Source organism: Vipera ursinii (assembly GCF_947247035.1).
Source record: "Vipera ursinii genome assembly, chromosome: 6".
Taxonomy (NCBI): Eukaryota; Metazoa; Chordata; class Lepidosauria; order Squamata; family Viperidae; genus Vipera; species Vipera ursinii.
In genome coordinates this window covers 1341927-1353701 of record NC_139515.1, presented here as the reverse complement: position 1 = coordinate 1353701, position 11775 = coordinate 1341927, and the positions used below count along the sequence as shown (strand labels likewise).

General features: G+C 48.4%; 1 protein-coding gene across 1 annotated transcript; it reads right to left on the bottom strand.

Annotated features, from left to right (window-relative positions):
- Positions 1-4976: 4976 nt before the first annotated feature.
- On the bottom strand, positions 4977-11396 carry KLHL42 (kelch like family member 42). The gene is made up of 3 exons (XM_083365853.1): positions 10516-11396; positions 7792-7985; positions 4977-5927 (listed from the first exon to the last, which is right to left on the bottom strand). The coding sequence occupies exons 1-3, from the start codon at positions 11337-11339 to the stop codon at positions 5482-5484; spliced, it is 1464 nt and encodes a 487-aa protein (XP_083221979.1). The 5' UTR covers positions 11340-11396; the 3' UTR covers positions 4977-5481.
- Between the last annotated feature and the right edge of the window lie 379 nt (positions 11397-11775).

Below are 11775 nucleotides of genomic sequence, written 5' to 3'. Positions count from 1 at the left end.
CTAACTGAGTGGGCCATCTTCTCTCTGCGGTTGATGTTTTAAAATGGACAGGGATGGTCCGATGGCAGCGTTCTCTAGGCTGGCAAGCCACCCAGTGTGAGCTCTCTAGAGAGTGGAAACTGGCTGGTTTGGGGCACAAAGATGTGGGAGGGGACGCATTGCCCTCTCGCTCTTGTCTTGATGCCCACTCTGCCACCTCTTCTGGGCAGGGCCAAGGGCCTTGCACGTCGGACAGCAACATAGGGGAGCTGTGTGGTCTTCTAGTCCACCCCCTGCTCAAACGGGAGACCCTATAACCATTTCAGTCAAATGGTCGTCCAGTCTCTTCTTAAAAACCTCCAGCGAGGGAGCGTTCACAATTTCTGAACCCACCTGGTTTCTTGGCCCACTTAGGATAGATAGATAGATAGATAGATAGATAGATAGATAGATAGATAGATAGATAGATAGATAGATAGATAGATAGATGATAGAAATAGATAGATAGATGATTGATAGATAGATAGATAGATAGATAGATATAGATAGATAGATGATAGAAATAGATAGATAGATGATAGATAGATAGATAGATAGATAGATAGATAGATAGATGATATAGACAGATGATAGATAGATAGATAGATGATAGATAAGAGATAGATAGATGATAGATAGATAGATAGATGATATAGACAGATGATAGATGATAGATAGATGATAGATAAGAGATAGATAGATAGATGATAGATAGATAGATACAGATAGATGATATAGATGATAGATAGATAGATAGATAGATAGATAGATAGATAGATAGATAGATAGATAGATAGACAGACAGACAGACAGAGACAAAGAGAGACAGAGGTAGAGGTAGAGGTAGAGGTAGAGGTAGGTAGGTAGGCAAGCAGGAAGACGAGAGCGGGGTAGATGAGAGAGAGAGAGAGAGAGAGAGAGAGAGAGAGAGAGAGGGAGAGAGAGAGAGAGCAGGGGGCTGGACTAGAAGACCTCCAAGTCCCTTCCAACTCTATTCTATTCCTATTCCTATTTTTGTGCTGATAGTTCTCGTCAGTGGTGGGATTTAAATAGGTAAACAACCGGTTCTGTGTGTGGATGCCACTTCCGGAGGTCCATGCTGTGCCTGGGCAACAAAAAATTAGCTACTGGTTCTGCCGAAGTGGTGCGAACCGGCTGAATCCCACCCCTGGTTCTGGTAGTATTTGGTGTAGAGAAGGCAAGTCGTTCCACTGATTGATTGTTCTGACTGTCAGGAAGTTTCTCCTGAGTTCCAGGTTGCTTCTCTCCTTGGTGAGTTTCCATCCGTGGCTTCTTCTCCTGCCTTCAGGCGCTCTGGAGAATAGCTTGACTCCCTCTTCTTTGGGGCTGCCCCTGAGATACTGGAAGACTGCTATCCTGTCCTTCTTCTCACTAGACTAGAATGAAGAAATAGAGAAGGGGTGAACTCAAATGAAACCCGTCCTTGTTTGTTCCTCCAGGCCAAAGGTTGCCCGTGACAGGGGAAGCGGAGAGACAGCGAATTCCTCTCCCTGTGGCTCAAGATAAATTGTGGAATTATTTGTATTTTAATCATTGGGTCTCGAGAAAGACTCGGTGAGACCTCCTGTTGGGAACCAAGGAATCAAAGCCTCTGCCCGACCCTCGGACAGCTGCTCAGAACCGTGCCCTTCGGAATCAGAATCAGAATCGAGCGGGAAGGGACCTCGGAGGTCTTCTAGTCCAGCCCCCTCCCTGCTCAAGCAGGAGACCCTACGCCATTTTGGACAAGGGGCTGTCCGGTCTCCTTGTCTGTGTCTGGCTGACTCAAGCCTTTTGCACGGAGGAGAGGCGACAAGCAGAATCGTTCACATGCGCTCACCTCCTAGAGCAGGGGTCTTCAAACTTGGCCCTTTTGTGACTTGTGGACTTCAATTCCCAGAATTCCTCAGCCAGCCATGCTGGCTGAGGAATTCTGGGAGTTGAAGTCCACAAGTCACAAAAGGGCCAAGTTTGAAGACCCCTGTCCTAGAGGTTGGTCGCCGTTTCCCACAAATGTGGAGATGACTTCATCCAGTGGGGGAAAATCACGACAGGGTGGGGTCCCCTTACTCACTGCCCAGGGGGTGGAGAACTGTCTGGAAAATGGTCCAGCCCGGTTTTATCCATAGTGTCTCAACAGAGATAGGATTTTCCCCTATCGACCGAGACGCCTCTTCCTTTTATATAGCTCTGCGTTCCGGTTGCTGTTGGGAAGATTATTCCCAAAAATGTGTGCTTCGTTTGGGATGAGCCCCTTTTCGTAAGCACCTCTCCTCGCCGAGGGTCTCTCCCAGCACAGAAGCGTGTTCGGTTATATAGCTATGGAGGTTCTCAGTCCTCCAGGTTGTCCCCAAGGGGCCTTTTTCAAGAGGCAACTGGGCTGGCTTGCGTTTTCCTTGAAGACCTTTCGCTTCTCATCCCAGAAGCTTCTTCCGCTCTGACTGGATGGTGGGGAATGGGAGGATTTATACTCCTTGCAGACAGCTAGCCATTTGCATCCGTTTAGAGCAGGGGTCTTCAAACGTGGCCCTTTGATGACTTGTGGACTTCAACTCCCAGAATTCTTCAGCCAGGCACACGTGCCTGGCTGAAGAATTCTGGGAGTTGAAGTCCACAAGTCATCAAAGGGCCACGTTTGAAGAGCCCTGGTTTAGAGAGTCGTTGAGGCCACCTGGAGCTTTACCTGCATCCTCAAGGTCACCTGAGTGGTGCAAATGAGGGTGGAGCCTTCTTGGAACTGCTGAAAGGCCCGCGTTGTAGACAGGAGATGGATGGTGTTGCATCCCTCCCCCTCCCCACCTATGTCAAAATTGAACAGCCCTCTCTCAACAGAAGGGGAGGGATACGACATCGTCTATCTCCTGTCTACAACACGGTCCTTTCAGCAGTTCCAAGAAGGCTCCACCCCCATTTGCACCACTCAGGTGACCCTGAAGACCCAGGTAAACCTCCAAGTGGCCTCAACGACTCTGTAAAAGGAAGGCAAATGACCAGCAGTTGCAGTTCATGAATAGAATAGAGCTGGAAGGGACCTTGGAGGTCTTCTAGTCCAGCCCCCTGGTCAAACAGGAGAACCTATACCATCTCAGACAAGTATTGTCCAATCTCTTCTTAAAAATCTCCAGTGATGGAGCGCCTACGATTTCTGAAGGCAAAGCTGTTCCACTGTTGATTGTCCTCACTGTCAGGATGTTTCTCCATAATTCCAGGTTGCTTCTCTCCTTGATGAGTTTCCAACCCTTGTTTCTCGTCCTGCCCTCTGGGGCTTTGCGGAACAACCTGGCAGCTCAACTCAGAGGAAACTCTTCATACTTTTACTTTTTAAAACGGTTTTAGGTGCAACAGTGAAATGAAACATGTCTAGCGTTGCACGCGCACGCACACTCAAGAGTTTTCTCTTCTGAAGCAACATTCTGAAGGTTTTCTACAGCCCAGGTTTGAGACTCACGGCTGAATTTTACAGCCAGTTGGATTCAGGCCAAAGGAAGGCAACCTAGATTCAAAACTCGGCTCCAGGCAACAGCACAGAGTGCCTAAGCTTGACTCGGATTTAATAACAATCAATATTTAAGATTTCCCTTTTCTGGTTTCAACTCGGCTACGGTGGGGATTGGGAGCCATCTTCTGGACATTATTGGAACATCTTAAACCCTTCTTAACCCAGGCTAGTCTCTCTCACGCAGGAGCTTCTTTTTGCAAATCTGCTATGCGTTAATTTGACACATTTTGGACAGCTTTAAAATATTTTTTCCCCCCAGGGTACAGCATGGTATGTGTGTGTGTGTGTGTTTATAAAATTCATGTCTAGATTTAAGCCGGGCAAACACTTACTAACTTCCTGTCATCCCCCCTTCCGAAGCCCTGTAGACACAAGATTTTTTTTAAAAAAAGATCTCCATGTTTGCCAGAAAATAAGCCAGAGTAAATGTGGTCAGTTGCAAACAGAACGTGAATCAAGCAAGAGTAAAAGTAACAGAGTTACAAAGGACCTTGGAGGTCAGATCTAAACGTGATCAGAATAGAGCTGGAAGGGACCGTGGAGGTCTTCTAGTCCAGCCCCCTCCTCAAGCAGGAGAACCTAGACCATCTCAGACAAGTGACCGTCCAGTCTCTTCTTAAAAACTTCCAGTGATGAAACACCTACAACATCTGGAGGCAACTTCTGTTCCACTGGTTAATTGTCCTCACTGTCGGGAAGTTTCTCCTTAATTCCAGGTTGCTTCTCTCCTTCATTAGTTTCCACCCATTGTTTCTTGTCCTGCCCTCTGGTGATTTGGAAAATAAATTGACTCCCTTTTCTTTCCCCTCTTAGTACTAGCTGTAGTAGGTCATCCAGTACAATCTCTTTCTCTCCTATTTCTGATAAATGGCTGTCCAGTCTCTTCTCAAAAGCCTCCACACCTTCCGTTCCACTGGTTAATTGTCCTCACTGTTAGGAAATTTCTCCTTAGTTCTAGGTTGCTTTTCTCCTTGGTTACTTTCCGTCCGTTGTTTCTTATCCCGCCTTCGGGCGCTTTGGTAAATAGGTAGGAAGCTTGCTAAAGAGAGATACAGCCTAGAAGTGAGGAGAATTTTTTTGACAGTGAGAACAACTAATCAATGGAAGAGCTCGTCTCCTGGAAGCTTTCAAAAACAGACTGGACAACCATTTGACTGGATGGCAGAAGGCTTCTGCCTTAAGTAAGGGGTTGGACTAGAAGACCTCACAGGTCCTTCCAGGCAGATGATTCTATGATTAATAATTCATTTTTGAGGTGGCAAGTCCTGAAAATATGCACTTTTCTTTCGCTCAAATCATGCCATCTTCCTGCTCACACATTCTCACGAAAGGGTATACCTTTCTACTCCCAAAACAATTACTCCAGTTCAACCTCTATTGGCTTCTAGGGATGTCCAAAATGTCAAAACAAGGACCTATAAAAGCAGTGTGGCTTTAATCACATCAGTGGTCAAAATGGTATATCTGGTGATAAGGTTTATTTAACCTACCCGGCCAAAATGGTTTGGAAAAAGCCGGTGGAAGGAATATTTCAAGTTGGATGGGAAACGATGGCCATCAATATGAAACAGTAAATTTATTCACAGTATTTTCCCTGATGTTGAACAGGTTTCTCTGCACCCAACAGCCAATTGGTTCTCATTTAGGCGTCACAAACCGTGCAACGAAGCCAGATTAATGCACATCAGTTTGCATCTGTACGCATTTATTCCTTCTCTCCTCCCACTTTATCGATTGCAATAGTAACACTTTGAGCATCATCTCTTTAAACATTTAAACATTTCCCAGCCTTGGACACTTTTATGACATGTGGACTTCAAATCCCAGAATTCCGGTGCTGGCTGGGGAACTCTGGGAGTTGAAGTTCACGCATCTCAAAAGTGGCCAAAGTCGGGGGGGGGATGTGCAAAAAGAATTTGTGAACAATGGAAAAAAAACCACCTCTGTTCTGCGATGAATGGAATTCAGCTCAGATCTGGAAAATACAAAGAACAGATCAGCATGTTTTGTCCAGGCACTGGGACGTTTCTCAGTGACTCCCACCGGTCTGAAAATATATTATATTTCAGAAGAACCCGGTGCTCCAGGCTTGTGGACAAAGTGATATCTCTGCTCAGGATGTAAATCCCGTCATTGTGCAAAGCGCAAGTCAAGTTAAGACCCGATTTGGAGGTGTTTTCTTTGAGGTAGAGCCACTCTTTGGTGGCCACATTGTAAGACTGCACAGTCAGCATAGCCTCGTTCTGACCAGATCTTGCTTTGGCATCCAAGTCGTGGCTGCAGCCGCCCACTATATATATGGTCTCTTCCACCGATAACATTTGCTGCTTGCGGATGTGCATCCCACAGGTTTCGAAGTTAGTCCACTTGTCAGAGATGGGACAATATTCCCAGATATTCATATTCCGGTCTGCAATAGAAAAAATACAGAACAATACAGAACGAGGACCTGCAAATCTGATTTGGAGTGCAGTTTTGTTCTGTACATGTATGCACTGGTTGGGAACACCTTAAGGTGGCTGCCCTCCGCAGCTGACTCCTGATCCTGGGACAAGAAATGGGGAATTTGGAGAGCTGAAGTCGAATGTCTTAAATTTGCTGAGGTTCAGCAAGTTTAAGATATTAAACAGCAGCCAAAAAAGCCAATACAATCCTGGGTGGTATAAACAGAGGCTTAGAATCAAGATCACGCGAAGTATTAGTACCGCTTTATAAATCCTTAGTAAGGACACACCCACGTACGTGGGACTGATTGGGGTAGATTGCAGGGGTGACACCGAAATATTATTTTATCATATTTTATCTATGTCTTAAATTATTGTACTCTATTCCAATTTCATTTCAGACTGTATTTATTCCAACTTCTTTGTATTTTACTCCAATTTCATTTTAAATCGTTACTTTATCTGATTCCACTTTAAATGGCTTTTATCAAATCTTAGTAATAATTTGTTTCTGGAACTTTGCAGATAGATGGATGGATGGATAGATAGATAGATAGATAGATAGATAGATAGATAGATAGATAGATAGATAGATAGGTAGGTAGGTAGGTAGGTAGGTAGGTAGGTAGGTAGGTAGGTAGGTAGATAGATAGATAGATAGATAGGACACACCTGGAATACAGCATACAGTTTTGGTCACCACATTACAAAAAAGATGTTGAAGCTTCAGAAAAAGTGCAAAAAAGAGCAACTAAGATGATTAAAGGCCTAGAGACTAAAACATATAACCTGGCAAATAAAGTCATAAGTTCTGATGACTGCAAGGGGCATCATCAAAAGACTCATCTGATTTTATCACTTATTTTTGCAATGGTTGTTAGCTCAGTGTTGCAATTAAACAAACCTATTGTTCGCAATGGGTCAGTTTGCCAGAAATTGGGAATAAATGCTGGCTCCTGGAAAAAAACACCTAAATTGCGGTCACATGACCATGGTGCAGTGCAAGCAGGCGTAAATGCGGTCTAGTTTGCCGAGCACCCAAAATGTGGTCATGTGACTGCAGAGGGTGGGGAAGGCTGATCTCTGAACCTCAAAAAGCCAGCCGTAAGTAACATTAAGGGAATCTGTCATAATTTCAAATTGTTCACTAAGTCACTAGTCCTAATCAAGGACCACCTTTAAACAAAATGCTCAAGAATGCAAATTATTTATCGCATAAGCCCTCAGAAGAAATTAACTCTGAGGGTATTGAAAGGCTGATTCTTCCCATATCCCAGGGGTGAAGACTGAGGTGAGAATCAATTTCAAACATATCTTAAAAAAAAAAATCTGCACCTGTTCTTCGGCTGGCTCTTGCCTGGGCTTAACGGCACGCAACTACAGATAGTGACTCGTCTTACGACCACAATGGAGCCCAACATTTGGGTTGTTAAGCGAGACATTCGTTAAGGGAGCGTTGCCACGTTGCACAACCTTCCTTGCCGAAGCAATTAAGTGATCATTGCGATCGATACAAGTTAGTTGCACGTTTGCAAAGTGGATCTGGTTTACCCATTCACTTCGCTTGTCGGAAGGATCACGTGATCCCGCAAATGTTGTAAATGTTGTCGGTTGCCAATTTTCTGAACTCTGATCACGTGACCCTGGGGGTGCTGCAATGGTCGGCAGGGTGAAAAACAGTTGTAAGTCCCTTTTTTTTCCAGTGACGTTGTAACTTTGAATGGTCACTTAATGAAATGTTGTGAGAAATACCTGAACAGGTGTGTGTGTGTGTGTCTCTGTGTGTGTCTGTGTCCCCGTATGGCTATCTATGGTCCCTGGTGGTTTTACCTCTTGGAGTATAGCCTCCCATGACATAGATCTTCTCCTTGCATTCACACGCTGAGAACTCCACAAGGGGAGCCGGTAAAGGTGCCACGAAGGTCCACCAGTCCTGCTCCGGGTTGTAACACTCCACGCTGGAGAGCGACTGACCCCCGACGGCGTATAATTTTCCACTCACGGCCAGGAGCTTAAAATTAGCCCTATGAAGAAGACATTTGGAGGGTTGAAGGTTAAGGCATAAATATTTTCAGCCCTGTTTTATTTCAACAACCAGATGCAACAGGTTATACAAATGCCGCCGTTGATCCCAACGAAGTAAGCACAGCTGAGACATTCCAATCTCTAATGCAAAACTTTGTTGAGCACAGCATATCGGCACTGATGAGCAGAAAACCAGCTCTGGCGAAAATGGCGCCAGAACAGTAAATTAGAATTTGTAGGACCTCTTTTCCCCTCTACAGTGCAGGTCAGATTCCCCAATTAAGTGCCAGACATTTGTTATGAGAAAAATCTTCCGTTCCAGCCAAACAGTCCTCCAATGATGTTGGTTCCCGGGCCGGACCGTTTACAAGTGCGCTGAGCACCCAACATTCTCCCCCCCCACCCTGCTTCTTTTGGCAAGCTAAGAAACAAAAAAATGGCTGAAGCCTGACAACAAAACTTTCATTTTATTCAGCTGCCTTTGTGCGAGCTTTATAAAAAGCCTTCCCTGCGCGTAGGCTTCTGAAACGGTCCTACCAATTTGCATAAACTTTACACCTCAGTCGGCCCACGTGTGGATGAGGCTCCAAATCTTTCCTTTTTCCTCTTCTGCCTGTCTTCTTCAGGCTTTGGAGGGAAAACCCAAATCTAATGGATTGGTCCCGAAACTAAAAAATTTGGACCCATGGAGACAAGCATTAAAGGTGAGGGCAATGTTAAAATTCACACACACACACACACACACACACACACATATATATATACACACAGAGAGAGAGAGAGAGAGAGAGAGAGAATCCATTTGACGTTAGACGTAGTTTGCGCCACCAGTAACGGTTATTTTATAAGCATTATCTGGGGAGTAGATCATTCCCAAAGCTTGGTTTTGTTCTTGCCCTGTGTTGACTTTTTTTGCCCTTCCTTCGATTGGTCTGAATATTAAGTATTGGGCACCAAAAGTAGGGATTCAAGGAGCAGCAAGTTGGTGATTAAGTCACTTTTTCAGTGCCGTTGTAACTTCGTCAAAATGAATGGTTGTAAGTCAAGCATTACCTGTAGCAAGTTCCTTGGGAAGGAGGTGTGCCCAGGGATCTCTTGGTGTCAAGCATCCTTGGGCCTAATTTGATGGTCTCCTAAAGCCTGGGAACCGGCACACCCTACGCTCCCCTGTCGTGGCCTGCCAGAGTTTTGTTCAATCCCTGTCAACTCCAGCTCTTAGTGATAGAGTTGGATACCGAGTTCCCATCTGCCACCGTCTCCAGGGTTTGCCCAAACTCTCACCCACTGGGTAGATGGCACCCATCTAACCATCTCATCGCGTGCCGTCCCCCTTTTGCGTTATCTTTGCAGGCACCACGTCAGCTTCAGGGTCTGTCCTTCAAAAGTCTGTGGAGATTCTCATGGTTGTCCCAAAGGTGCTTTTTCACGAGGCAACTGGACTTTCTTGTTTTCCTTAGAAGACGTTTCGCTTCTCATCCGAGAAGCTTCTTCAGCTCTGATTGGATTGTGGGACATGGAAGGATTTACACTCCTTGCAGACAGCTGGTCATTTGCAATCTTCTAGAGAGTCGTTGAGGCCACCTGGAGGTTTATCTGTCTCCTCAGGGTCAACTGGGAGGTGCAAATGGCTCTGGAGCCTTCTTGAACCCGCTGAAAGGGCTGTGTGATAGACTGAAGATAGATGATGTCACATTCCCTCCCCACGGGCGTCAACATTGAACAGCCCTCCTCAACAGAGGGTGAGGAATACGACATCCTCCATCTCCAGTCTACCACACGGTCCTTTCAGCGGTTCCAAGAAGGCTCCAGAGCCATTTGCACCACTCAGGTGACCTTCAGGCAAACCTCCAAATGGCCTCCACAACTCTCTAAAAGAAGGCAAAGGAGCAGCTGTCTGGAAGGAGAAGGAGAAGGAGAAGAAGGAGAAGGAGAAGAAGAAGAAGAAGAAGAAGAAGAAGAAGAAGAAGAAGAAGAAGAAGAAGAAGAAGAAGAAGAAGAAGAAGAAGAAGAAGAAGAAGAAGAAGAAGAAGAAGAAAGGGACCTTGGAGGTCATCTAGTCCAACCCCCTGCTCAGGCAGGAAACCCTAGACCAGGGGTAGGCAACCTCGGCTCTTTTATGACTCATGGACTTCAACTCCCAGAATTCCTGAGCCAGCGTGAGGGAAACTTTGGCCCCTTCATAACTTGTGGACTTCAACTCCCAGAATTCCTGAGCCAGCTATGCTGAGGGGAAAGGGAGAGGTTTCCAAGCTGAGCCAGGCTGGCTCAGGAATTCTGGGAGTTGAAGTCCACGAGTCATAAAAGAGCCGAGGTTGCCTACCCCTGGTCTAGACCATTTCAGACAAATGGCTGTCCAGTCTCCTCTTAAAAACTTCCAGGGTTGGATCCTTCCACTCTCCAGCATCAGCCGGAGAAGCCTCTTGGCTGAGAAGCGCAAAGTCTTCCAAGACGAAACGGGAAGTCCTGGGGAAAAAAGCCCCTCGGGGTCCTTGCCAAGGCCGGTCCGGGTGGCTTTCAGGCCCGGCTCACCTCTTCTGGTTCAGGGAGGCCAGCGGGCGCCACTCGTTCAGCCAGGGGTTGTAGCGGTGCGCGGCCGCGATCTCCTGGCTGCCCGGCCGGTAGCCGCCCGCCACGAACAGGTAGTCGTCCAGGGCGGCCGAGCCGAAGCCGCGCAGCTGCAGCAGCCCGGCGGGCGGCGGGGCGGGCGGCAGCGGCTCCCAGCGCCGCTCCTCCTCCCGGTAGCGCAGCAGCGGCGGCCGCTCCGGGAAGGCGCCCAGCAGCAGCAAGGCGGGCCGGCCGCGGAGGCGGCGTCGGCGGCGCAGCTGGCGGGCCAGGCCGTCGGGCAGCGGGCGGTCCTCGGGCCGGGCCAGCAGCCGGTGCAGCCGTCCGGCCATGAAGTCCAGGCAGGCGTCGTCCAGCTCGGCCAGCCCGTAGAGCCGGGCCAGGCGGTGCAGCTCCAGGCAGTTGGGCAGGCGCAGGCGGGAGCGCAGCGAGCCCAGCAGCGGCCTGACCTGCAGGAAGGAGGCGGCCTCCACCAGCTCGGCCAGCGCCTCCCCACCGCCCTCGCCCGGCTCCTCCGGCTCCAGCCGCGCCGTCTCGACGAAGCGCAGCACCCGGCCCAGCCCCGCCGCGCTCAGCCCGCCGCGCAGACGCTGCACCGACAAGCCGCCGCCCGACGCCGCCGCCTCCGCCGCCTCCCGCATGCCCGAGCGGTAGAGAGCGCCGAAATAGTCGCTCTGCTCCACCAGACGCCTCTGGCGCACCGGCGGGAAGCGGCGCTCGCCCAGCCGCACCTCCACCAGCGGCTCCGGCTCCTCCGGCTCCGCCGCCGCCGCGTCCTCCGGGCCGGACATCCCTGCGCCTCCTTCGGCCTCGGAGAGCAGGGCGCCGGCGCGGGGCGGGGAGAGCGCGGAGGCGGTGCCGGGGCTCCGGGAAAGGCCCTTTTAGGACTTGTGGACTGCTGGCTGAGGAATTCTGGGAGTTGAAGTCCACAAGTCCTAAAAGGGCCAAGTTGGAAGAGCCCTGTCTTAAATCTCACAAACACAATGAAGGTTGGCTGAGGAATTCTGGGAGTTGAAGTCCACAAGTCCTAAAAGGGCCAAGTTGGAAGAGCCCTGTCTTAAATCTCACAAACACAATGAAAGTTGGCTGAGGAATTCTGGGAGTTGAAGTCCACAAGTCCTAAAAGGGCCAAGTTGGAAGAGCCCTGTCTTAAATCTCACAAACACAATGAAGGTTGGCTGAGGAATTCTGGGAGTTGAAGTCCACAAGTCCTAAAAGGGCCAAGTT

Coding starts and splice junctions, on each gene's coding strand:
- KLHL42 (XM_083365853.1), bottom strand. CDS start 11,339: ATGTCCGGCCCGGAGGACGCGGCGGCGGCGGAGCCGGAGGAGCCGGAG. Junction 7,986..10,515: donor GCCTCCCTGAACCAGAAGAG/GTGAGCCGGGCC, acceptor TCTTCTTCATAG/GGCTAATTTTAAGCTCCTGG. Junction 5,928..7,791: donor GGGAGGCTATACTCCAAGAG/GTAAAACCACCA, acceptor TTTCTATTGCAG/ACCGGAATATGAATATCTGG.